The sequence below is a fragment of the Spea bombifrons genome, chromosome 2 (assembly GCF_027358695.1).
Source record: "Spea bombifrons isolate aSpeBom1 chromosome 2, aSpeBom1.2.pri, whole genome shotgun sequence".
NCBI classification, from domain to species: domain Eukaryota; kingdom Metazoa; phylum Chordata; class Amphibia; order Anura; family Pelobatidae; genus Spea; species Spea bombifrons.
The window spans coordinates 27123156-27146977 of NC_071088.1; the positions used below are offsets into that span (position 1 = coordinate 27123156).

Sequence of the window (23822 nt, forward strand, 5' to 3'; positions counted from 1 at the left end):
AATGGTAATTACACCATCTATGTGGTTTCACTTTTTAATGCAACCCCCCAGCTGCTGTTCTTTATAAAGTCAGCCCAAAGTGGGGGTTTTGTACATTGTTGCCAGAGCAGACAAGGTGCACATTCCCTTTAAATTAAGTATCTTTGTTATTAACAGGACTATTCTTAGGAGATCATCTTCTTCAGCTATCTCTATTTCAATGTATCCCATACCAACTGTGTGCTGACTTAAATGTCTTCCTTTTCTTTTCAGATGGCTTCCATACATATCAGTGTTGGTCTGCTTCTGATCCTTGGACTGGTACAGATCAGTACGACTTCTTTCTATGGTAATCCATTTATCTTTCCATATAACCCATGGGGCAATCCTATTTAATGAGAGGGTATTCAGAATGCCAAATAACGCTTAGACGTTTCTTTTATTCATTGCATTTATGGTAAAATATATGAACATTGTTTTGCATTAAAAATTTCTTTTTAGTTCTAATATATATATATATATATATATATATAAATATATATATATATATATATATATATATTAGAACAAAAAATGTGTTCATTTAAAAATAACATATATTTTATATTATATTTCTACATTATATTTTATATACCGTATATATATATATATATATATATATATATATATATATATATATATATATATATATATGTATGTATACATGTAATAACATTTGAATTTTAAACTGTAATTTTAATGATATGAATATACACATATAGACTGTATGTTCGTCATAGTTTATAGTTTTTCTGTTCCTGAAATTCAAATCAACATCCCATCAACATTATAATAGTTGTAGTCCACAGCACCTGGCTCACATGAGATTATATATCCATCTTTATTTTTATGTCACTATTGTATTTGTTTGATATATATATATCAGCTACATTTTAATAAGATGTTATTTAATATATTAGTATTAGTATCAACTTGATAAAGACCTCATTGTGAGGTCGAAAAGTTGTTGCTGTTGTCCTTCAATAAATCTGCCTGAGCTGGAACCCTTGAGTGCCTGGAGCCTTTATTTAATTTAATATATTAGTATGATAGTTCTCCCCAAATGTGTTAATGCAGAATGCATGTATGTTAAAGTGCAGATACAGACATGAGCAGTGTTATATATCATACTAACTATGAACATCCAAATTATTTACATCTGCTGAATGATCTGTGTCCTGAGTGCCCGGCAGGAGTCACTATTTGCTGGCTCTCACCGTGACATTTGGGGGACATGGTTACAAAGGGTTAACGAAGAGACTACACTTCAACCCCAAACCTGTTTGCCCCCAAGTCTAAAACTCTACTCGTTGTCACTACCAAGTTCTATTTAAGGTTTTAAAAAGGTTTGTAACCCCCTGAACTGTTCAAACTATGTAAAACCACAATTTAGCACAAAAAAAATGTAAAATGTCCAATCAGAAAAAAACAGCAACAGAGTTTACTAAACAGAATTAATTTTTTTAAACAGAATTAAAATAAACAAGGATAAAAGACAGGAAACGTACACTATACAAATTAAAATAAGATGTAAGATATTAAGCTGTCAAAATGTATGGAAATTCAAAGCTTTTCCTTCAGATTTCCAATTTTCTTGGAATCTCCTTCCTTTGTCTCTGTGAGGCGCCCATTTGGTGTCATGTGGGAGCGGAGCGTAGAGCCCGGGCACTTTATGACTCCTAATGAGTCCTAATGAGTCAGGTCGTAAAACCTGGCAGGTCGTAAAACCTGGCATCAAACTCCTAACTTTTAAATGCTATATTTTGTTGTTATGGTACCTAGTACGTTATTAACTCTAAGGTGATCACACCCTCCATGTTGTTACAAACATACAGATACCAAACACCCCCTCTACCTGTCACCTAGGTCACCCATCTTAATGCCTAGGCCCTGTTTGACCCTCTTATGCCATGTTTTCTATAATTTTGAAGCGTATTCTGTCAGCGCACAGATCACTTCCACCTTATGATACTGTTCTATTTCTTACATCATCTCTCTGAAGATGCTGGGTGCTGTGCGACCACAGTGCCTGGTCCTCTGTAAGACTTCATGGCATCCATGATGCCCTTCTTGGATCCTCTTCCTTTCACACCCAGGTTTTATAGTCAGGTTTCCAAATAACCTTTCTGGCAGAATCGGGCCTCACAAAAGGTTTTGAGGTATTTATGAGAGATGCCGTGTTAATCTTTAAACACAGGCATTTTGCATGACAATCTGGTAGTTAAAAAGCACCCATATAACCGACGTCAACAACACATAAGCGCTGTCTGCAGATAGATATAAGTTGATTTGCCAAACAGCCGTAGCAAAAAGGATATAGTCTGCTCTAGAAATATGTCAATTGAAATGCAGGTGTATTAAACCTTCAAAGAAGAATAATATACACAATTAAAAAGGAAATATAAAGTATCAAGGCACAAACACAGATGTATTAGATCTCCCTAACAACCGCCATACCATTGATAAAGGTTTATACCACCAACATTGTCCAACGGATCTCACCCAGTACTCTTCCACCTTGTGCTTTTCCACCTTGGGTTTATATCTTAAGTGTATTTACTATGCTGTAATATGTATTATGATTAATTACCATTGCATTTTACTTTGGACTACAGACTTTTTTTATGAATTATTGTCATATTAAATTGTTAATACGGTTGCTATGCTATTTGTATTTTTTTAGATGGGATTGAGGAGTTGGACAATGATGTTATCCTAAGAGCTTCACAAGAAGCAAAGAAGTTCGTGGACACTGCCTATAAGCACACCCGTGAACTGTAAGATCTTGTCCTGGCAATAGACTTTCTTGTGATGTCAAAATAAATCTGAATTCCACTGATAAGTAGTGTCACTATAGCAGTTTGGTTATAAAAGCAGCTGTTCCACATAGGGGGGTTCTTATAATATCCCCAGATATGTCCTGCATCATGTAGAGAGGAGTAAAAGAAAGCTATCTGTCATTTTGTTTTCTTCTTTAATGCTCTGTGTTTTGTAAAAACTGTGGTTAAACGTTTATTAAAATACAACAGCTGCCTAGAAACAGAGCCCTGTCATCCCGCCCCTATGTATTACATCACAGCAGAGCCCCTCCACCTCCCATTTCACACTCATGGATGTGAAACAGCAAAGCTATTACAAGTCCACACTTACACAGTGATGGGCAGTGAGTGTGACTGAGTAAGGTGTTCTGTGTGATGAGAGCGATTTGAAGAGAAGCTTTAGTACATCTTCCGTCTCTGACCAAGTTGAACCAGTTGATACATTGTCTACTTTTGTAAGTCATTCTGTTTATAAGATCCTTGAACCTTGGGGTCTTTATCTTTTTGTAATCCATTATTTAAACAAAGAAGACCTGTTGTGTGCAACAACATCACCGACCTATGTATAGCACTTCTACCTAGAGGTTAATCAAGTCTTTGTTTTATATTTTGTAACCAAAATTCCACAGAGAACTGCACTATTTCCCACAAAAAGGAGCCGCTTTCCTAACATACAACCATAACTGCTCCATTTGTCCAGTGTGCTCAGAAAATTGTGATCCTCAAGTATACCCAACAGGATATTTTCAGGATCTCCTCAGATAAACACAGGTCTTTTAGATGCTAACCATTACTGTTTCACTCTAATTACTGATCTAGAGCTTTGTTATCACACTTGCATCATCCCCAAGGGCTTGAGAAGGAACGGGGAAGGGGCAAAGAGCACTACCTTGGTCTAAAAACTTTTAGAAGTGGCATGTTTTCCTTATTCCATTTACCATAAACTGTAACTGAACATTATATTATGCAGTCATATGGATAACTATGTGTTCCCAGCCTCAAGAATCGACTGAAAAGCAAATCTGTGAGCCCTAGTGATGTCATGGCATATTTCAAACAACCAGTGGCCACCAGCAGGACACACATTAGGGCTGCTGACTACATGCAGACAACCCTTGAACTTCTAACTGAGAAAGTGAAGAGCATCTACAGCAGACCCTTCAACATCTCAGGTACCAGATGTCACACGTTTCCATTTGAAAAACATTTATTTACATTTTCTAATGCATTCAAAATTAAAGAAAGTAGATAAATAAAGAGAATGCTCTGTAAACCAGAAGGACCTCAGTACATTTACCCCACGAGCCTTACAAAGGAACTTGTCTGGTCTCCTCGTCCCTATAAGAGTGGAACCAGAGGAGGTTATGGTCACACTCAGATGTGTAGAAAGTAAGTGGAGTCAGGCAGGCGTAGTCCAGTGCATCAGCTTGCGCACATCTTGAGATCAGGGGGCTTGAGACCTGCAATTCCTGGAACGTTCAAGATTTCCCATGTATAGCTCCATTAACAAGATTCCTCCACGTTGATATGCTCAGTACAACTATATTTTAGTTCTCTCCATATGTAAACGTTTACATGGCTTGTAACTGTCTCACGGATAATTTCAACATATCCTTCATTTTATTTAACAGATGTGTTGACAGCAAACCAGCTAGACACTCTATACAAGGTTTCTGGATGTGCTTTCCTGCAATTGCCAAAACCTTGTCCAAACAGTCGATATCGCACATTCACCGGTGAATGCAACAACAGGTAAAATGGGTGTTTTTTAACGCCCATATTATATGTAATACAGTACTTGTGACCTGCATTTATTTGGTAATAGACCCAGAAACTGGACACATGCGTGGAGAGGGAGCTCCACATTTCTAAACCACTTTAAAAACTTCAGTGCCAGATACTTGGTCCCCCTCCACAACCGATTTCCATATTCAATAACGTCACCATATACTCCATAACTAATTTTTTAAAAAATATTACATACATTTAATTTATGCTTTGTTAATTTGTTACATGTGCATAACCTCCATCATTTACACCAAGCTTTAATGACCTTTTAAAATATTTTTATGTTAATATCCAAGCATCTTCTTGATGGTTATTTTCCTGTTCACAGGAGATTCCCCGATTTTGGGGTTTCCCAAAAGCCATATTCACGGTTGTTGCCAGCACAGTATGAAGATGGCAGATCACTTCCTCGAGGCTGGACAGAGGACCGAAAAATCAATGGATTCCAATTACCCCTGGTGATGAAATTATATTATATCCCCTAAAATGACTGACGCCAACTTGACCCTTGTCACAATAGCACTAATTATGTCATCAAAATTGGATTTACTAATAATATCATTTCATAGCCCAACCATATGTAATCTTATGTGATAACCCAACACGGGTTTTACTATTCTAGCTTAATTATGGTTTCTTTTGTGGTTATCCCCAGCCAGTAACATTATTAGGGTGGATAGTATGTTAGCTTAGTATGTTAGCTTAGCTGACAATGAAGCATTCAGTAAAACATACGGAATGAGGCATTCTTTTTGGGGGGGGGCAGTACTAGGAATGATTTTTCTTATTGGTAACACAAGGTAACCCAAAACCACAGGCTCTTCCAAACTTTACAAAAAGTTCTATGTGCTGTGTATGATTCTAACAAGAGGTACGATCACACTTGACACAATAAAAACATAATAAAGTAAGAGTACCTGCTGTAGACAGACAGTTAAGAGCAGAGGGGTATTACATGTAATAGATGAGGGCAATGTGCATAGTGGTGCTGCCATTATGGGGGGGGGCTACACATATAGTAAGGGGAGAAAGGATTAGAACAAATATGTGATTGGAGTAAGTATGGGCAATAATATTCAGAGCTTTGCGTGTTTGTCTAAGGATCTTGAGAAGGTGACAATGGGGTGGTTTGCAGAGTAGTACAGATTAGACTTGTGCATTCGTCTTCGGGCGAACATGAAAACGAGCACGAAGAGGCCGTTTTTTTGTTCGTTCCGAAGGAACGTAGAACAGAATACAGTGCCGGCAAACCGTAGGCGAAGACGAAGACTCACAATCACGAAGAATCGAAGATTCTTCGTGATCGTCTTCGTTTTTGCCGCGCAACCGCCAAAATTTCAAACAGGAGTGAGCTGATCCTCGTCTGTCCAATCAGCTCACTCTTGTGACGTAACGCTAAGGGTCTCGTCCAATGCCTGTGCTGCTGTTTTTTGAATTCTGAAGGCGCCTTTATAAGACCAGAGCTTGCCTGAGAGATCCATTCATTTTTCGCTGTGACTGCTTTGGCAACACTGCTGTGCTGCATCCGAGCGTTACAGAGAGAGATTGTTCTGTTCTGTGTGAGACTGGTAAGCCTTTCTCACAGTGTACTTCATCCTCACTTCAGTGCTACTTAATATAATTAATTTAATAATAATAATTTGATTAATTTAATTTTTTTAAAATTAATTTGTCATCAACTTTAGTGTAAGTGCTGTTGAGTTGACAGTGCACCCAGTGCCTCAGTGGCACTGGGGTGCCCTTGCCCTGGGCTGGCACTAGTGCCTATTGCCTGTCCTGCTTAAATAAATTAAATAGAATTTATAAATTACAATTTAATAGAATCTATAATTTAATAGTTCATTATAATATTATATATATATATATATTTGTCAGTCATATATATATATATACTATAGTATACTAGTGTAGAGTGTACTGTAGACATTCATCTACTAGTGTCTAATTTAAAATCAGTAATATTAATTAATATAATTAATAATTGAATTCATTATAAAATATATATATTTGTCAGTTATAGTTAGTAATAGTATACTAGTGTAGAGTGTACTGTAGACATTCAGAACATCTACTAGTGTCTAATCTAAAATCAGTAATATCAATAATTCTCTAATTCTTTCTTATCTTAATAGTTAATTAAATTAGCTATAAATAAAAGTAATAATATTAATTAATTACTACTAGCGTATAGTTCAGCTAATCTTATTAGTACTGGTGCTGCAGCTCTATAGTTTGTGCTTTGTTTTAGCAACAGTAAGAGACCAAGTCAATTTTTCTTAATTAATCTTTCATTTTATTTCATTTGTTTTGCTCACCTCAGTCCATCAGTGAAGTGAACTTGTTGGGCTAGTGAGTGCAGCCGCATAAGTGCTGTGTTTTTTTTTGATCAGCAAGCAGTGACGTTAACTGTTTTGCAAAGATTTTCTCATTTATTTTACATTTTATTTCAATTTTATTAAAAGTACCCTTAGTGTTTTGCTCACCTCAGTCCATCAGTGAAGTGAACTTGTTGGGCTAGTGAGTGCAGCAAGCAGTGAAGATAACTGTTTTGCTGTGACATTTTATTTTATTTCTAATTCTTTTCAAGAAAAATTGACTGTGACGAGCTGTACTAAGCAAAGCTTCAAGCTACTAGCTGTAGTACTAAAATAATTCTAATCTTCTTTAATCTTAATCTATAATATATTATAAATAATAATATTCTAATTCATAATCTATAATATAAGTAATTCTAATTCTAAATTCTAATTCATAATCTATATTCTTCTATCTATAATACATAATATATAAGTAAATTAGTTCTAATCTATTAATATTATATAACTTAATATTAATTAATAAATCATATACTGAATCTGATTTAACCTCACTTTAGCTTAGTGGGTTTGAGAGCGTCTGCCTAGAGGTAGACTTATAGTAAGGAAATATAGCTTTAGGCTAGCATAGTAGTAGGCTAAGCTCTTAGGCCCGTGTAAATTCAAATTAAAAATAAAATACTGCTAGTTATTAAATAGTTAATCTTGAGTTAATAATTTAAATAACTTTAGGATTTTGGCAGATTGCACACAGCACAGTGCAGTAGTGCATAGTTTTACTTTTTAAGCAGTAGCACTGAAGAGAACTTCCTCTAATTTTTTTGTCTTTAATTCGTTTTTCCTTTTTTTTATTTTTATTTTTTTATTTTTTTTTTATAGTTTTTTAAACACTACACTACACTACACTACACTACACACACAACACAAAATTTGAAATGGATCCTCCTTTTGGGACTAAGGAGGGACAAGCTCCATCTACCACCACCACCACCACCACCACCACCACCAGCACCACCACCAGCACCACCACCAGCTCTAAGATGCAGCCTTTGCGTCAGTCTAGTCGGCCAAGTAGGCCAAGCTCTCGCTTATCATTTGGGGAAGCATTGCTTGAAGGATCATCAAGTAAAGGAAAGGCACCAAAAGCAGGCAGTAGTAGTGCGGCTAGGCCCACAAGCTCTATGGTTTTTTACGGAAAGCCTAAAGCACCAGAAGCACGTTCAAAGTTAAAGGGTAGCACAAGTAGTACCAGCCCAGTGACTAAAAAGAAGTGCCTTTTGCCCCAAGCAGCATCTTCCCCATCCACCAGCAGCATGCAAGGTACCAAGCAGAGCCAAATTAGCAGCAAGACTCAGAGGGGTCCCAAACCAAAGCGATCTCATTCCTTTGTAGGGAAAACCACCACCACCACCACCCCCGCCTCTACCACCACTAGTGCTGCGCCTACTGTTCCCACTGGTACCGCCACGCCATGTCCTCCTAGTACCTCTAGCAAGCCACCAAGTCCTTACAAAATTTTTGTAAAGACAGTTAGAGAGAGGGCTACACATAGTGGAACTCCACCTAGCGAGGTAGCAGAGGAGCCTGAGACTGAGAGGCCAAGTGCAGAGTCTATTCTTCCTGCTCGCACTACTACTAGTCACGAGTCTCACGACGATATCAGTCTTAGCTCCAGCCTAGCAGGAATTCCATTCGATCTGGCTAATGAAGAGCTAGACTATGAGCCAGAGGAAGTAGAGGAGATGAGTGGTCAGGAATCAGATTCCTCAGGGAGCAGTGTCCAAATGACTAGTGCACAATTTTCCCCTGAGCCTCCACCTTCTCCGCTACGATCATCACCATCACCACCACCAGCAGCAGCAGCAAAACCTAGCAAATCTAAAGCAATTAGCAGTCCCACTATGGCCAGTACTGTTACCACCAGTCCCACCACCACTAGTTCTGCCTCTGTTGATCCACCCCGAGCAGTAAGAGCAGCACCCAAGGCACACTCCAAGGCTATGCGCGCCCCAATTTGGGAGCACTTTGAAAATGTTGAAGAAGGGCGCTATGGAAAGTGCAAACATTGTGGGAAGCTAATAAGCAGAGGGAAAGTGTCTGGCCATTTTACCAGTGCTAGCATGAAGCATCACCTCAGCACTCAACACAACGCTGTGCTATTGGGGAAAGATGCAGAGGTAAAACTTAGTGCAGGCAGCATAGCTGGTGGCCGTGGAAAAACCCCAACAGCTTCTTCTTCTGAGCCAATAGCAGCAGCAGCAGCAGCAGCAACTAGTGCTGGCAGCCAGAGACCAAGGCAGGTTGGAGCACTGCATGTCCAGCCCACCCTGGAACAATTTGTGGCATTCCAATCCAAAAGGTCAATGCCCAAACAGCAGGCCAATAAAGTAACGCGACTGATTGGTCAGTTCATTGCTGTTGGAGGGGCATCCTTCTCTATGATCGAAGGGGAGCCTTTCAAACAATTGATGGCGGCTGTGGCTCCACAATATACAGTTCCGTCACGTTCCACTTTCAGCAGGAACATTGTCCCCTCATTGTATCGGTCCTGTGTTGCAGCAGTGAAAGAGGAGCTTTCCAAGGCTGCTGGTCAGTCTGTTCATTTCACTACAGATTTGTGGAGTGCACCTAGCGGCCAGCATGCCTTTCTTTCTTTGACAGCACACTGGTGGCAGCCCGGTGTGTCTAAGGAAGCTGCTGCAGCAGGCTACCGATCTTTCCTTCTCCATGCAGAAGTGATGGATGAAAAGCACACTTCCCAAAACATTCTGCATGCGATGAGGAAAATGTTTAGCCTTTGGGTGGGAGCAGAGGCGGGCACCAATGTTGAAGTTGGTTTTGTGGTAACTGACGGAGGTGCCAATATGGTGAAAGCGCTGCGAGATGGTCATATTGTTGGTGTGCGCTGTGCAGCCCACATCATCCATCTTGTAGTGAAGGCAGCAATGTCAGAAGGAACTAATGTGGCAGCAGTAGTTCTGTCCCGCTGCAGAAAGATCGCTGGGCACTTTCACCATAGTGTTAAGGCTAGCCAACTTTTGAGGGAAGAGCAAGAGAGGTCAGGTCTTCCCGTACACTGCCTACGTCAGGATGTCAGTACACGGTGGAACTCCACGTTAGACATGCTAGAGAGGATTTTGGAGCAGCAGAGGGCAATCCATAATCTTGCCTCAGAGCACAATATTGGGATTACCTCTCCATTGAATAGGGAGGATTGGACAGTGATCGCCCAGCTAGTGGCAGTCCTTAAACCATTCAGGGATGCCACAGAAAATTTAAGCTCAAACACTGCCAGTCTGGCCCAGGTAATCCCAGTGTTCTCCCATCTAGGCAGCAAGATGGATGTGTTCCTTGGAAACCGTGAGGCTGTTCAAGGTGGCACTCTACATCCTGACGTAGCAGCCATAGTCAGGAAGCTGAAGGATCTGCTAAAAGTACACCTTCGCAAGCGAATGGAAGAGAGTCCCGAAATGATGCTAGCGTGCCTTTGTGATCCAAGAATTAAGGGAAAGCTAGCTTTGAAATTCAATGTTCTCAGTAGCTACCGGGAGCAATTGGTCAACAAGGTGCGTGACTGGCAGCGTAAAATGGGAATGCTGTCCGAGGAGGGTGAGGTGCAGGAGGAGGAAGAGATGATGTGGTCTGCTACCCCTAGCAGCAGCATCAGCAGCAGTGCCACAAGCAGCACAACACAGCTGAGTGGAGCAGCTGCGTTTTGGGAAGAGGCACTTGGCAGTATAGTTGGACCATCTGACAGAGCTAGCAGCAGAAAGGAGAGTAGTGCTGCTGAAATGGTCAAACTTTACCTCTGTGAAGTTCCTTCTGCTCCTAATGTTGATCCTCTTAGCTACTGGGATGAAAAGAAGAGTGTGTGGCCTGCACTCTCATGGGTTGCGCAGCAGCTTCTATCATGTCCGCCAACCACTGTTCAAAGTGAGCGCGTGTTTTCTATGACTGGAAACATACTGAGTCCACAGCGCTCACGCATGGCACCTCATCTGATGGAGCAGATTGCCTTTCTTAAATTCAATCTGCCCAAATTGGGTTACCCAGCTCTTAGCTTGGAAAGTTAAATTTTTTCTCTCTAATGTTTAAGGTAGTTTCTCCCCCTGGTTGCACTTGCTGCGGTGTGGCAATGCCTGCTACCTCCGCTGGTGTAGCCAATTTACGCTAGGGCCTAGTGTCTGAGCTCTGTAAGTCCGCTCCCAAACGCCTAGGACTGACAGTCTTTGGATGCTTTGCCCTGGGGTGAAACAGGTGAGTGGGTCGTCAATTGCCCACTCATTCACCTTTTTCCGTTTCCAACGCTGCTGCTGGTGGTGGTGCCAGTATCTTTTGCCAGTTCGCTTCCTGGCTGAAATCATGCCTCAGATGTCCCTAATGGAAAGGGTAGTTTCTCCCCCCTGGTTGCACTTGCTGCGGTGTGGCAACGCCTGCTACCTCCGCCGGTGTAGCCAGCTTACGCTAGGGCCTTGTGTCTGAGTTCTGGAAGTCCGCTCCCAAACGCCAAGGACTGACAGTTTTTGGATGCTTTGCCCTGGGGTGAAACAGGTGAGCGGGTCGTCAATTGCCCACTCATTCGCCTTTCCCAATTCTGCTGCTGCTGGTGGTGGTGCCAGTGTCTCTCTTCAATGCCAGTTCGCTTCCTGGCTAGTGTCATGCCTCGAATGTCCCTGATGGTGAGGGTAGTTTCTCCCCCCTGGTTGCACTTGCTGCGGTGTGGCAACGCCTGCTACCTCCGCCGGTGTAGCCAGCTTACGCTAGGGCCTTGTGTCTGAGTTCTGGAAGTCCGCTCCCAAACGCCAAGGACTGACAGTTTTTGGATGCTTTGCCCTGGGGTGAAACAGGTGAGCGGGTCGTCAATTGCCCACTCATTCGCCTTTCCCAATTCTGCTGCTGCTGGTGGTGGTGCCAGTGTCTCTCTTCAATGCCAGTTCGCTTCCTGGCTAGTGTCATGCCTCGAATGTCCCTGATGGTGAGGGTAGTTTCTCCCCCCTGGTTGCACTTGCTGCGGTGTGGCAACGCCTGCTACCTCCGCCGGTGTAGCCAGCTTACGCTAGGGCCTTGTGTCTGAGTTCTGGAAGTCCGCTCCCAAACGCCAAGGACTGACAGTTTTTGGATGCTTTGCCCTGGGGTGAAACAGGTGAGCGGGTCGTCAATTGCCCACTCATTCGCCTTTCCCAATTCTGCTGCTGCTGGTGGTGGTGCCAGTGTCTCTCTTCAATGCCAGTTCGCTTCCTGGCTAGTGTCATGCCTCGAATGTCCCTGATGGTGAGGGTAGTTTCTCCCCCCTGGTTGCACTTGCTGCGGTGTGGCAACGCCTGCTACCTCCGCCAATGTAGCCAGCTTACGCTAGGGCCTTGTGTCTGAGCTCTGGAAGTCCGCTCCCAAACGCCAAGGACTGACAGTGTTTGGATGCTTTGCCCTGGGGTGAAACAGGTGAGCGGGTCGTCAATTGCCCACTCATTTGCCTTTTCCAATGCTGCTGCTGCTGCTGCTGCTGCTGCTGCTGCTGCTGCTGGTGGTGCCAGCATCTCTTCTCTGCCAGTTCGCTTCCTGGCTAGTGTCATGCCTTAATTGTCCCTTATGGTAAGGGCAGTTTCTCCCCCCTGGTTGCACTTGCTGCGGTGTGGCAACGCCTGCTACCTCCGCCAATGTAGCCAGCTTACGCTAGGGCCTTGTGTCTGAGCTCTGGAAGTCCGCTCCCAAACGCCAAGGACTGACAGTGTTTGGATGCTTTGCCCTGGGGTGAAACAGGTGAGTGGGTCGCCAATTGCCCACTCATTTGCCTTTTCCAATGCTGCTGCTGCTGCTGCTGCTGCTGGTGGTGCCAGCATCTCTTCTCTGCCAGTTCGCTTCCTGGCTAGTGTCATGCCTTAATTGTCCCTTATGGTAAGGGCAGTTTCTCCCCCCTGGTTGCACTTGCTGCGGTGTGGCAACGCCTGCTACCTCCGCCAATGTAGCCAGCTTACGCTAGGGCCTTGTGTCTGAGCTCTGGAAGTCCGCTCCCAAACGCCAAGGACTGACAGTGTTTGGATGCTTTGCCCTGGGGTGAAACAGGTGAGTGGGTCGCCAATTGCCCACTCATTCGCCTTTTCAATGCTGCTGCTGGTGGTGGTGCCAGCATCTCTTCTCTGCCAGTTCGCTTCCTGGCTAGTGTCATGCCTTAATTGTCCCTTATGGTAAGGGCAGTTTCTCCCCCCTGGTTGCACTTGCTGCGGTGTGGCAACGCCTGCTACCTCCGCCAATGTAGCCAGCTTACGCTAGGGCCTTGTGTCTGAGCTCTGGAAGTCCGCTCCCAAACGCCAAGGACTGACAGTGTTTGGATGCTTTGCCCTGGGGTGAAACAGGTGAGTGGGTCGCCAATTGCCCACTCATTCGCCTTTTCAATGCTGCTGCTGGTGGTGGTGCCAGCATCTCTTCTCTGCCAGTTCGCTTCCTGGCTAGAGTCATGCCCAAAATGTCCCTAATTGTAAGGGCAGTTTCTCCCCCCTGGCTGCCTCTGTCTGCGGTGTGGCAACGCCTGCTACCTCCGCCGGAGTGGCCAGCTTACGCTAGGGCCTTGTGTCTGAGCTCTGGAAGTCTGCTGCCAAACGTCTAAGACTGACAGTGTTTGGGTGCTTTGCCCTGGGGTGAAACAGGTGAGTGGGTCGCCAATTGCCCACTCATTCGCCTTTCCCATTTTTCAATGCTGCTGCTGGTGGTGGTGGTGGTGCCAGCATCTCTTCTCTGCCAGTTCGCTTCCTGGCTAGAGTCATGCCCAAAATGTCCCTAGTGGTAAGGGCAGTTTCTCCCCTCTGGCTGCGTCTGTTTGCGGTGTGGCAACGCCTGCTACCTCCGCCGGAGTGGCCAGCTTACGCTAGGGCCTTGTGTCTGAGCTCTGGAAGTCTGCTGCCAAACGTCTAAGACTGACAGTGTTTGGGTGCTTTGCCCTGGGGTGAAACAGGTGAGTGGGTCGCCAATTGCCCACTCATTCGCCTTTCCCAATTCTGCTGCTGCTGCTGCTGCTGGTGGTGCCAGTGTCTCTTCGATGCCAGTTCGCTTCCTGGCTAGTGTCATGAATCAAATGTCCCTAATGGTAAGGGCAGTTTCTCCCCCCTGGCTGCCTCTGTCTGCGGTGTGGCAACGCCTGCTACCTCCGCCGGAGTGGCCAGCTTACGCTAGGGCCTAGTGTCTGAGCTCTGGAAGTCTGCTGCCAAACGTCTAAGACTGACAGTGTTTGGGTGCTTTGCCCTGGGGTGAAACAGGTGAGTGGGTCGCCAATTGCCCACTCATTCGCCTTTCCAATTTTTCAATGCTGCTGGTGGTGGTGGTGGTGGTGGTGGTGGTGCCAGCATCTCTTCTCTGCCAGTTCGCTTCCTGGCTAGAGTCATGCCCAAAATGTCCCTAATTGTAAGGGCAGTTTCTCCCCCCTGGCTGCCTCTGTCTGCGGTGTGGCAACGCCTGCTACCTCCGCCGGAGTGGCCAGCTTACGCTAGGGCCTTGTGTCTGAGCTCTGGAAGTCTGCTGCCAAACGTCTAAGACTGACAGTGTTTGGGTGCTTTGCCCTGGGGTGAAACAGGTGAGTGGGTCGCCAATTGCCCACTCATTCGCCTTTCCCAATTCTGCTGCTGGTGGTGGTGCCAGTGTCTCTTCTCTGCCAGTTCGCTTCCTGGCTAGTGTCATGAATCAAATGTCCCTAATGGTAAGGGCAGTTTCTCCCCCCTGGCTGCCTCTGTCTGCGGTGTGGCAACGCCTGCTACCTCCGCCGGAGTGGCCAGCTTACGCTAGGGCCTTGTGTCTGAGCTCTGGAAGTCTGCTGCCAAACGTTTAAGACTGACAGTGTTTGGGTGCTTTGCCCTGGGGTGAAACAGGTGAGTGGGTCGCCAATTGCCCACTCATTCGCCTTTCCCAATTCTGCTGCTGCTGCTGCTGCTGGTGGTGCCAGTGTCTCTTCGATGCCAGTTCGCTTCCTGGCTAGTGTCATGAATCAAATGTCCCTAATGGTAAGGGCAGTTTCTCCCCCCTGGCTGCCTCTGTCTGCGGTGTGGCAACGCCTGCTACCTCCGCCGGAGTGGCCAGCTTACGCTAGGGCCTTGTGTCTGAGCTCTGGAAGTCTGCTGCCAAACGTTTAAGACTGACAGTGTTTGGGTGCTTTGCCCTGGGGTGAAACAGGTGAGTGGGTCGCCAATTGCCCACTCATTCGCCTTTCCCAATTCTGCTGCTGCTGCTGCTGCTGGTGGTGCCAGTGTCTCTTCGATGCCAGTTCGCTTCCTGGCTAGTGTCATGAATCAAATGTCCCTAATGGTAAGGGCAGTTTCTCCCCCCTGGCTGCCTCTGTCTGCGGTGTGGCAACGCCTGCTACCTCCGCCGGAGTGGCCAGCTTACGCTAGGGCCTTGTGTCTGAGCTCTGGAAGTCTGCTGCCAAACGTTTAAGACTGACAGTGTTTGGGTGCTTTGCCCTGGGGTGAAACAGGTGAGTGGGTCGCCAATTGCCCACTCATTCGCCTTTCCCAATTCTGCTGCTGCTGCTGCTGCTGGTGGTGCCAGTGTCTCTTCGATGCCAGTTCGCTTCCTGGCTAGTGTCATGAATCAAATGTCCCTAATGGTAAGGGCAGTTTCTCCCCCCTGGCTGCCTCTGTCTGCGGTGTGGCAACGCCTGCTACCTCCGCCGGAGTGGCCAGCTTACGCTAGGGCCTTGTGTCTGAGCTCTGGAAGTCTGCTGCCAAACGTTTAAGACTGACAGTGTTTGGGTGCTTTGCCCTGGGGTGAAACAGGTGAGTGGGTCGCCAATTGCCCACTCATTCGCCTTTCCCAATTCTGCTGCTGCTGCTGCTGCTGGTGGTGCCAGTGTCTCTTCGATGCCAGTTCGCTTCCTGGCTAGTGTCATGAATCAAATGTCCCTAATGGTAAGGGCAGTTTCTCCCCCCTGGCTGCCTCTGTCTGCGGTGTGGCAACGCCTGCTACCTCCGCCGGAGTGGCCAGCTTACGCTAGGGCCTTGTGTCTGAGCTCTGGAAGTCTGCTGCCAAACGTCTAAGACTGACAGTGTTTGGGTGCTTTGCCCTGGGGTGAAACAGGTGAGTGGGTCGCCAATTGCCCACTCATTCGCCTTTCCCAATTCTGCTGCTGGTGGTGGTGCCAGTGTCTCTTCGATGCCAGTTCGCTTCCTGGCTAGTGTCATGAATCAAATGTCCCTAATGGTAAGGGCAGTTTCTCCCCCCTGGCTGCCTCTGTCTGCGGTGTGGCAACGCCTGCTACCTCCGCCGGAGTGGCCAGCTTACGCTAGGGCCTTGTGTCTGAGCTCTGGAAGTCTGCTGCCAAACGTCTAAGACTGACAGTGTTTGGGTGCTTTGCCCTGGGGTGAAACAGGTGAGTGGGTCGCCAATTGCCCACTCATTCGCCTTTTCAATGCTGCTGCTGGTGGTGGTGCCAGCATCTCTTCTCTGCCAGTTCGCTTCCTGGCTAGAGTCATGCCCAAAATGTCCCTAATGGTAAGGGCAGTTTCTCCCCCCTGGCTGCCTCTGTTTGCGGTGTGGCAACGCCTGCTACCTCCGCCGGAGTGGCCAGCTTACGCTAGGGCCTTGTGTCTGAGCTCTGGAAGTCTGCTGCCAAACGTCTAAGACTGACAGTGTTTGGGTGCTTTGCCCTGGGGTGAAACAGGTGAGCGGGTCGCCAATTGCCCACTCATTTGCCTTTCCCATTTCCTTTTCCATTTCATTATTTTCCTTCTGATACACAACCAACCAAACATAACACACACAATAACACATATAACACATATAACACACAGTGACATCACACATAACACACATACACACACACTTACAATGCACAAAACACAAGGACCTTTTCCTTGTTATTTGCCCTGGCCTTCACTCACTAATAGCATTACATTAACACTATAACTCACACTTCACCCTATAACATTTTTCCATCCACATACCTGCCAACAGACCCAACTTTTTCAGGGACAGTCCTGCTTTTTTCCAGTCCTGTCCCATCTAATTTAGCTAAACTAGGTATGCAAAATGCAAATACACATAGGTAGGTATAGCTCGGTAGGTAACGCTACTATAAACATTTAATAAATATAATCAAGTACTAAATAATAAATCTAACTTTAAAATACATTTAAATAAACCCCTATTTTTTTTTAAAAAAAAACATTAAAATTAAATTATTATTATTTAGACATAATCCATCTTTAACCAAACCAGTGCACTGCTACTAATCTTAAACATAACCGTACATTAACCCTAAGCTATTTTTTAGTTCTTGTCCAACATTTTTCCATCAGCATACCTGCCAACACACCCAAGATTTTGGTGGACAGTCCTGCTATTTTCCAGTCCTGTCCAATAAGTAAGTTGGGTTGTTGCAAAGTATGCCATTGTAAATAGGTAGCAAATGTTAGGCATGTAAAGTGGTCCAAAATCAATTTAAAAATGTAAAATATTCCCTATTCTTTTATTAAACATCTATGGACAGTACACCTCGGTATGTGTGTGCAACTCTATTGGTCGTTTCGGCAGGGGGCTCGCCTGCCATCAACGAATGAAGTGCATTCTGCAGTTCTGCAATTCACTCGTTGATGCCAGACCAGCCCCCTGCCGAAACGACCAATAGAGCTGCACACACGTACCTTCACGGCAGCTGCTGCTGCTGTGATGTGTTATTAACCCCGTATTAACCCCTGCTAGGCAACCAGGAGGAAAACGAAGATTAAACGAGCACGAAGAATGTCCGCGAATATTCGCCCGAAGAGAAGACAGGAACGGGCGAATATTCGCGGAATACGAAGATTTTTTTTCCCCCGAAGACGAGCACGAAGACGAACACGAAGAGCCCCCTGGTGCCCAAGTCTAGTACAGATTATAAGTAATTTGCACACAGTGTAAGGGAGGATGTTAGACGTGGCGATGAGAAAGCTCTTCTGTAAATTTTTGATACTGACTTCTGATTTTTATACAGGCACGAGCTGTATCCAATCAAATTATCCGATTTCCCGAAAAAGAACAGACGCTGGACAATCGAAGGTCTCTCATGTTCATGCAGTGGGGTCAGTGGATTGATCATGACCTTGACTTAGCCCCAGAGACTCCAGCAAGGTCTTCCTTCTTGAAGGGGATAGATTGTGATGTCAGCTGTGCCCGTGCACCACCCTGCTTCCCCCTACGGGTAATCCTTTAAATACTTTTGTGTATACCAATTTATGTGAAGGTCACACTGCAAGTCGACAAACATTAGCCACATTCCAGACACGCCACAACAAACCATCTATTCAACATGGCAACTGAGATTTTGGTGGAATCCTCTTCAAGAGACATTTTGAATTTTGTTTTATTCCTTCTGTTGATTTGATGCACAACTTCGCATTCAACAAGCTATTTCAGTGAAGGATATTAAACTACATAAAGTATTTATTTATTACAATCCTCTTTGGAAGAAATAGTAAGACAGTGTCATTTTAATTCACAGATTCCGCCAAATGATCCTCGAATAAGCAATCGATCAGATTGCATACCACTGTTCCGTTCCTCTCCAGCCTGTGTAAAGGGTAGTCCCGTACGTGAGCAGATGAATGTTCTTACTTCGTACATAGATGCCAGCCAGGTCTATGGCAGCACCAATAAAGTAGCCTCTGAACTCCGCAACAATAGCAATCAACTGGGCCTGATGGCCGTTAATAACCGGTTCACCGATGGTGGCCTCGCTTACTTGCCTTTTCAATCTGGTGGTGAAGAAGACTTCTGTCGCTTAACAAACAAAACGTCTGGTCTGCCCTGTTTTTTTGCAGGTGAGTTTTGGAAAGAGTCGGATTAAAATCCTGGTATATAATAAACGTGTATCTTGACTACAATTATAGCATCATCTACCAACAAATTAAAAACCAAATCAATGTGAATATAATAAAATGTGATGGGTAATTAATGTCGATTACAGCTTTACATAAGTATACGGTATCTTTTTGGCTGGTGCAATATATAGACACTTACATTGACATCCACACAGGTCCACAATAAATACTTTAAACTTATTTTACTTGCTTTATTAACAGAGGTATATGATTGTTATTATAGATACCCTGAGAACTGAAATGAGAGGTACTTATTTAGCTTATTAATTCTGCATATACACATGCAACGGTAACTATGATCAGTAAATGTATTACTACTTGTGTTCACAGGGGATACTCGTGTGAGTGAGCAGCCCGGACTTACTGCATTTCATACAATCTTTGTACGGGAACACAACCGTATAGCTAGAGAGTTGCGTAGGTTAAACCCGAGGTGGACTGGAGAAACCTTATTCCAAGAGACAAGGAAAATTATTGGAGCAGTGAATCAGGTAAGACTGCTTGGCATTCTGTGACGGGGATCTTCCTGCAAGACTTTTACTTTTATTTACCACTAGCTGTTCCACTAACGTGTCTGACATCTAGAATAAGCGTTCAGCAGATGCAGTTACAGCTAAGGAATAATGTGTGCATATATATTGTACATGCAGGGATGGTACTATTCTAGATTCAGTTTATATATATGGTGAAAGATGCCTGCCTCCCAAGTTGTGACCTAATTTGCTCTGGCACCCACTCACTAATAACCCCACGTTCACGCTAACACCATACACTAACAACCTCCCACTCACTGTACCACCATACACTAACAACCTCCCACTCACTGTACCACCATACACTAACAACCTCCCACTCACTGTACCACCATACACTAACAACCCCACACTCACTCTAACACCATGCACTAACCTCATACTCACTCTAACACCATACACTAACCTCATACTCACTCTAACACCATACACTAACACAAGCACTCTGACTCTCGCTTGCCTTGCACCATGCCCCACTAATTCTAAGCTCACAACTGGCACTGTAACATAACCTGACACACACTCATGCTACCAACATGCTATCTTTCTAACAGCTCACTATTTTTCCCTCTCTCCTCACAGCTATCCATCCCTCTTATATGTCTCCATGTCTATCTCTCCGTCACAGCACTCGGGCTTCTCCAACTCTCACAGCTTTCCTATGATAACCCCCATCCCTCTTACCCCCCGCATGGCCTTTATCTTCAGCACAGCTCATGCTCTCTGAGCGAGCTACCGCTCTTCTTCTGAAGGGCATCTCAGTTACTGGGGTGACCAGGACTGGTGCATGCATGGGGCCCGGATCTGATTGGCACGGGGGCTTCTCCGATTTATAGGCCCCAGACACATGGAGTGCACCTTGAACTTGTGTATTGTACGCATATATATACACCTTGTAAGCAACAATATACTGTATACACCATATGCAGAGTGTACCTTGAAACTGCAAATAATACAGTTAAATAATTTTATGTGTGTATGTGTAGTACATTGGGAACAGCTTGTAAATAATTATGTTATTACTTTGGCAGAAAATAAACTACAAGGATTGGCTTCCTTTGCTACTGGGACCTGAAATGTCTCGTGTGCTCCCTCGTTACAGAAGATACAATGAATCTGTAAACCCTGGGGCATCAAATGTGTTCAGTTTAGTATTTCGTATGGGCCACACAATGATCCAACCGTTCATCTACAGGCTGGTGGAAAATTATAGACGTTCATCAAGCCTTCCACCAGTCCCTCTTCACCTTACCTTCTTCAATACTTGGAGGGTAGTAAGAGAAGGTAAAAATAGTAGTTGTATTCTTTTATAGTGTTTTATATATCTATCCATCTATCCTGTATAAGTTGTCACAATTTTACTTCATTTGTTCAAATGTTATGACTCTCCATCATTTCTCTAACAGGTGGTGTTGACCCTCTTCTTCGTGGCCTTATGGCAAATAAGGCCAAACTAAACCGCCAGAACCAGATTTTGGTTGATGAGCTCCGCGAACATCTCTTTGAGCTTTTTAAAAGGCTTGGCCTTGATTTAGGTGCCATCAACATGCAACGTGGCCGAGAACATGGGCTCCCAGGTAAATAAATGGTATACCAAAAGGATTCCTTTATCTAAAAAGCATAACAATAATATGTTAAATTGTTAAATAAATATACACAAAAAGTATTATCTGGTATTTAGAAATGCATGTGCCATATCTCAGCAATGAAGGATTTTCCATCTGAAGGCTTTATGAAGGGCATCATAAAAATAATCTCCCTGGACCGCATGAAAACCACTGTAAGCAGGACTAGATAATCACCATTAAGCATGTTGTTTTCCAATGGTATTTCTGGGCCAGTTGGCTGAACTTTCTTCCCCAGGATGATTATTGCCAGCCCTCCATGGCCTCTTACCCTGGCATATCCATCTCTTTAAAAATATATTTTGCTCCATTATTTTTTCCCTGCCTTTCATGTGGTTGACAGTTTCTACAAAATCCTCAGCTCCCCCACCATCCCTCCTGAGAACTTAATGGTGGAAGCCACAATACCAAAGTACAATAACATCATATTGTTTGATTTCCTACTGATCGTGTGTATCATCTGTATATATTTTTCACTTTTTCAGCTGACTCGTTTTTATATTTTGTAATTATTTAGGATACAATGCGTTTAGGAGATTTTGTGGGCTTTCTCAACCTCAAAATCTCACACAACTGGCTCAAGTGATGGGCAATAAACAACTGGCTGAGAAATTGATGTCGCTGTACGGGACACCCAACAATATTGACATCTGGATGGGTGCTGTTGCTGAGCCGCTGGTCACAAATGGCAGAGTGGGCAAACTGCTGGCCTGTTTGATTGGGGACCAGTTCCGCAGGAGCCGTGATGGGGACAGGTAACTTCTACAATCTCGGTAACATCATTTGCATGTAATTGAAATTTCCAGTAACCAAACACTATGACATTATTACGTGACAAAACTTGAGTTACACTTCAGGCTTCCTTGGGTCTCCAGTAGTTTTTTTGTAGGAATATTTGACGGTGAGTCATAGGATTAAAAATAAGCAGGGAAAGTGCAAACAATGGGTGGGAATTAATCACAATACACATAGAAGTGAGCAGGGCTTTAACTAAACCCCAAACCTCTTTGCTGCTTAATTCTAAACAATATTTCTTTTCGCAGATTTTACTACGAGAAGCCGGGTGAGTTCACGGTGGCTCAACTGAACGCAATACAGAGGGCGACAATGTCAAGAATCATTTGTGACAACACAAGGATTACTAAGGTCCCCAAAAATGTATTTGTGGCTAACGAGTACCCAAGAGATTTTGTGAACTGCACCAGTATCCCAAGACTAGATTTAAGCCCATGGAGAAAAAGGAAAAGCGGAGAAGGTATGAAAAACACAGGATCCTTGTTACATCATTTATAGAAAATATAACATATTTAATTATAAATAACCTTTTTAATATTTTAATGGGGTGGCATTTTTGTAGACTCACAAAATTACAAAAAAAAATAACAAGCATAAAAATAACAAATTTGGGGTGCCGATGAAAAAGGTACATTTAATACATCAAAGTACCCCAATCTTGGCAAGTCAGATAAACCTCTGTACAAGGCTGGATTCTGGCTAAGATCTCAAAACGAAGAACCTTAATATTATCAGGCAAAAAGTGAAGATATCTGTATGTAATATGTATATCTGTATTATGCAGGAAAGCAATACCTGCATAGTCTTATCAGGGAAAATTTAACTAAATTTAACTAAACCAGGAGTTTGTAGGGGAGAGGAACATTACATAGGGCAAATAAGTCAAGCTTCTCCTTTTTGAGAAGGTCTGAGATGGACCTGCATGATTTATTTACTTTCCATTAATCTTCCTGCAGTAACTCTTCACTAAGCAGGGGCCAGTTTATAAGTTTTAGTTTTGGACATTCAGACTGCATAGCAAGGATAACATCTTAAAATATAATAGGTTTGTGGATAACAATTGGTGGCGTATAACCGGGGAACTCTGTGGATTCGACCTGGAGTCTCTGGCTGAAGCCCCCAAGTCATACACTCCACCCAATAATGGCTTTCTAACCCTTCTCAAAGCCGCTACACCAAATTGAGAGCTCCGTGGAGCCTACCTGGGAACTTACCTGGGATGCAAATAACAATATTCCCTGCTAGGAGAATGTAACCAGAATGTGAATAAATACTAAATACCGTAATCATTTTTAATAAATTACCTTCTATTTTTTGTTTCCAGAACTTGAGGACCATGATGAATAAACAGAGCAGAATAAGATATATTTGTCTATGGGACATGCGCAGAACTGCACTGATATCTTTTTAACAAACTCTTTTGGAAAGAGTCTTTGGACTACAGAATTTCTTTCTTGTTCTGGTCTCCATCTTTTTTAGAAATGTACAATCGTAACACATTACCCCATAGCATTAATCTAAAATGTATGTGTGTTCGGACCCAGGAGATTTATTTAGAAAGGGGTCGGTTTCTACTTTATTCTTGTTCTCAGTTCAATATGACAAAAACTGTAACAGATCACAAATGACAAATTAAATACAAAATGTTTCAGTGCTGGTTACATTGTTTGTTGGCTGCTTTTTTTTCTATTACCGGTATTAATAAAAAAAAAATGTGAAATGGGAATTTATTTTGTGAATGGGAATTCTCTGGCAAAAGCAAGTCTTTAGGCTTTCCCAGGGGATGTAAGTTAGTGTTTGGCAATGCTTCATTATTTCTTAACTAAAAAAATAAAATACTGCACTCTAGAGGGAGACACAGCACTAAATTTTCCTTAGATTACTGTACAGTACGGAAAAACCTTATGTCAGTACTACTTGACTTTAAAAAATATACGGTATATAGAAATGAGCATTTTAAATTTATACTTGAATTAGCGAACGTGCCATTGGAACACAGGAGTGATGGGAGTGATAAATGACCATTGTACATCTATGAAGATATTCCATTAAAAATCAGCCGTTTCCAGCTACAATAGTTAAACTACTTATT

At 43.7% G+C, this 23822-nt stretch overlaps 1 protein-coding gene across 1 annotated transcript; it reads left to right on the top strand.

Annotated features, from left to right (window-relative positions):
• The first annotated feature begins 223 nt into the window (after positions 1-223).
• Positions 224-23391, top strand: LOC128474858 (myeloperoxidase-like). Its single transcript, XM_053457264.1, has 13 exons — positions 224-328; positions 2702-2795; positions 3834-4009; positions 4469-4589; positions 4954-5083; positions 17892-18098; positions 18399-18717; positions 19108-19268; positions 20342-20594; positions 20717-20887; positions 21453-21690; positions 21979-22190; positions 23055-23391. Exons 1-13 carry the CDS (start codon positions 232-234, stop codon positions 23075-23077), a joined length of 2202 nt encoding a protein of 733 aa, XP_053313239.1. The 5' UTR covers positions 224-231; the 3' UTR covers positions 23078-23391.
• The last annotated feature ends 431 nt before the right edge of the window (positions 23392-23822 follow it).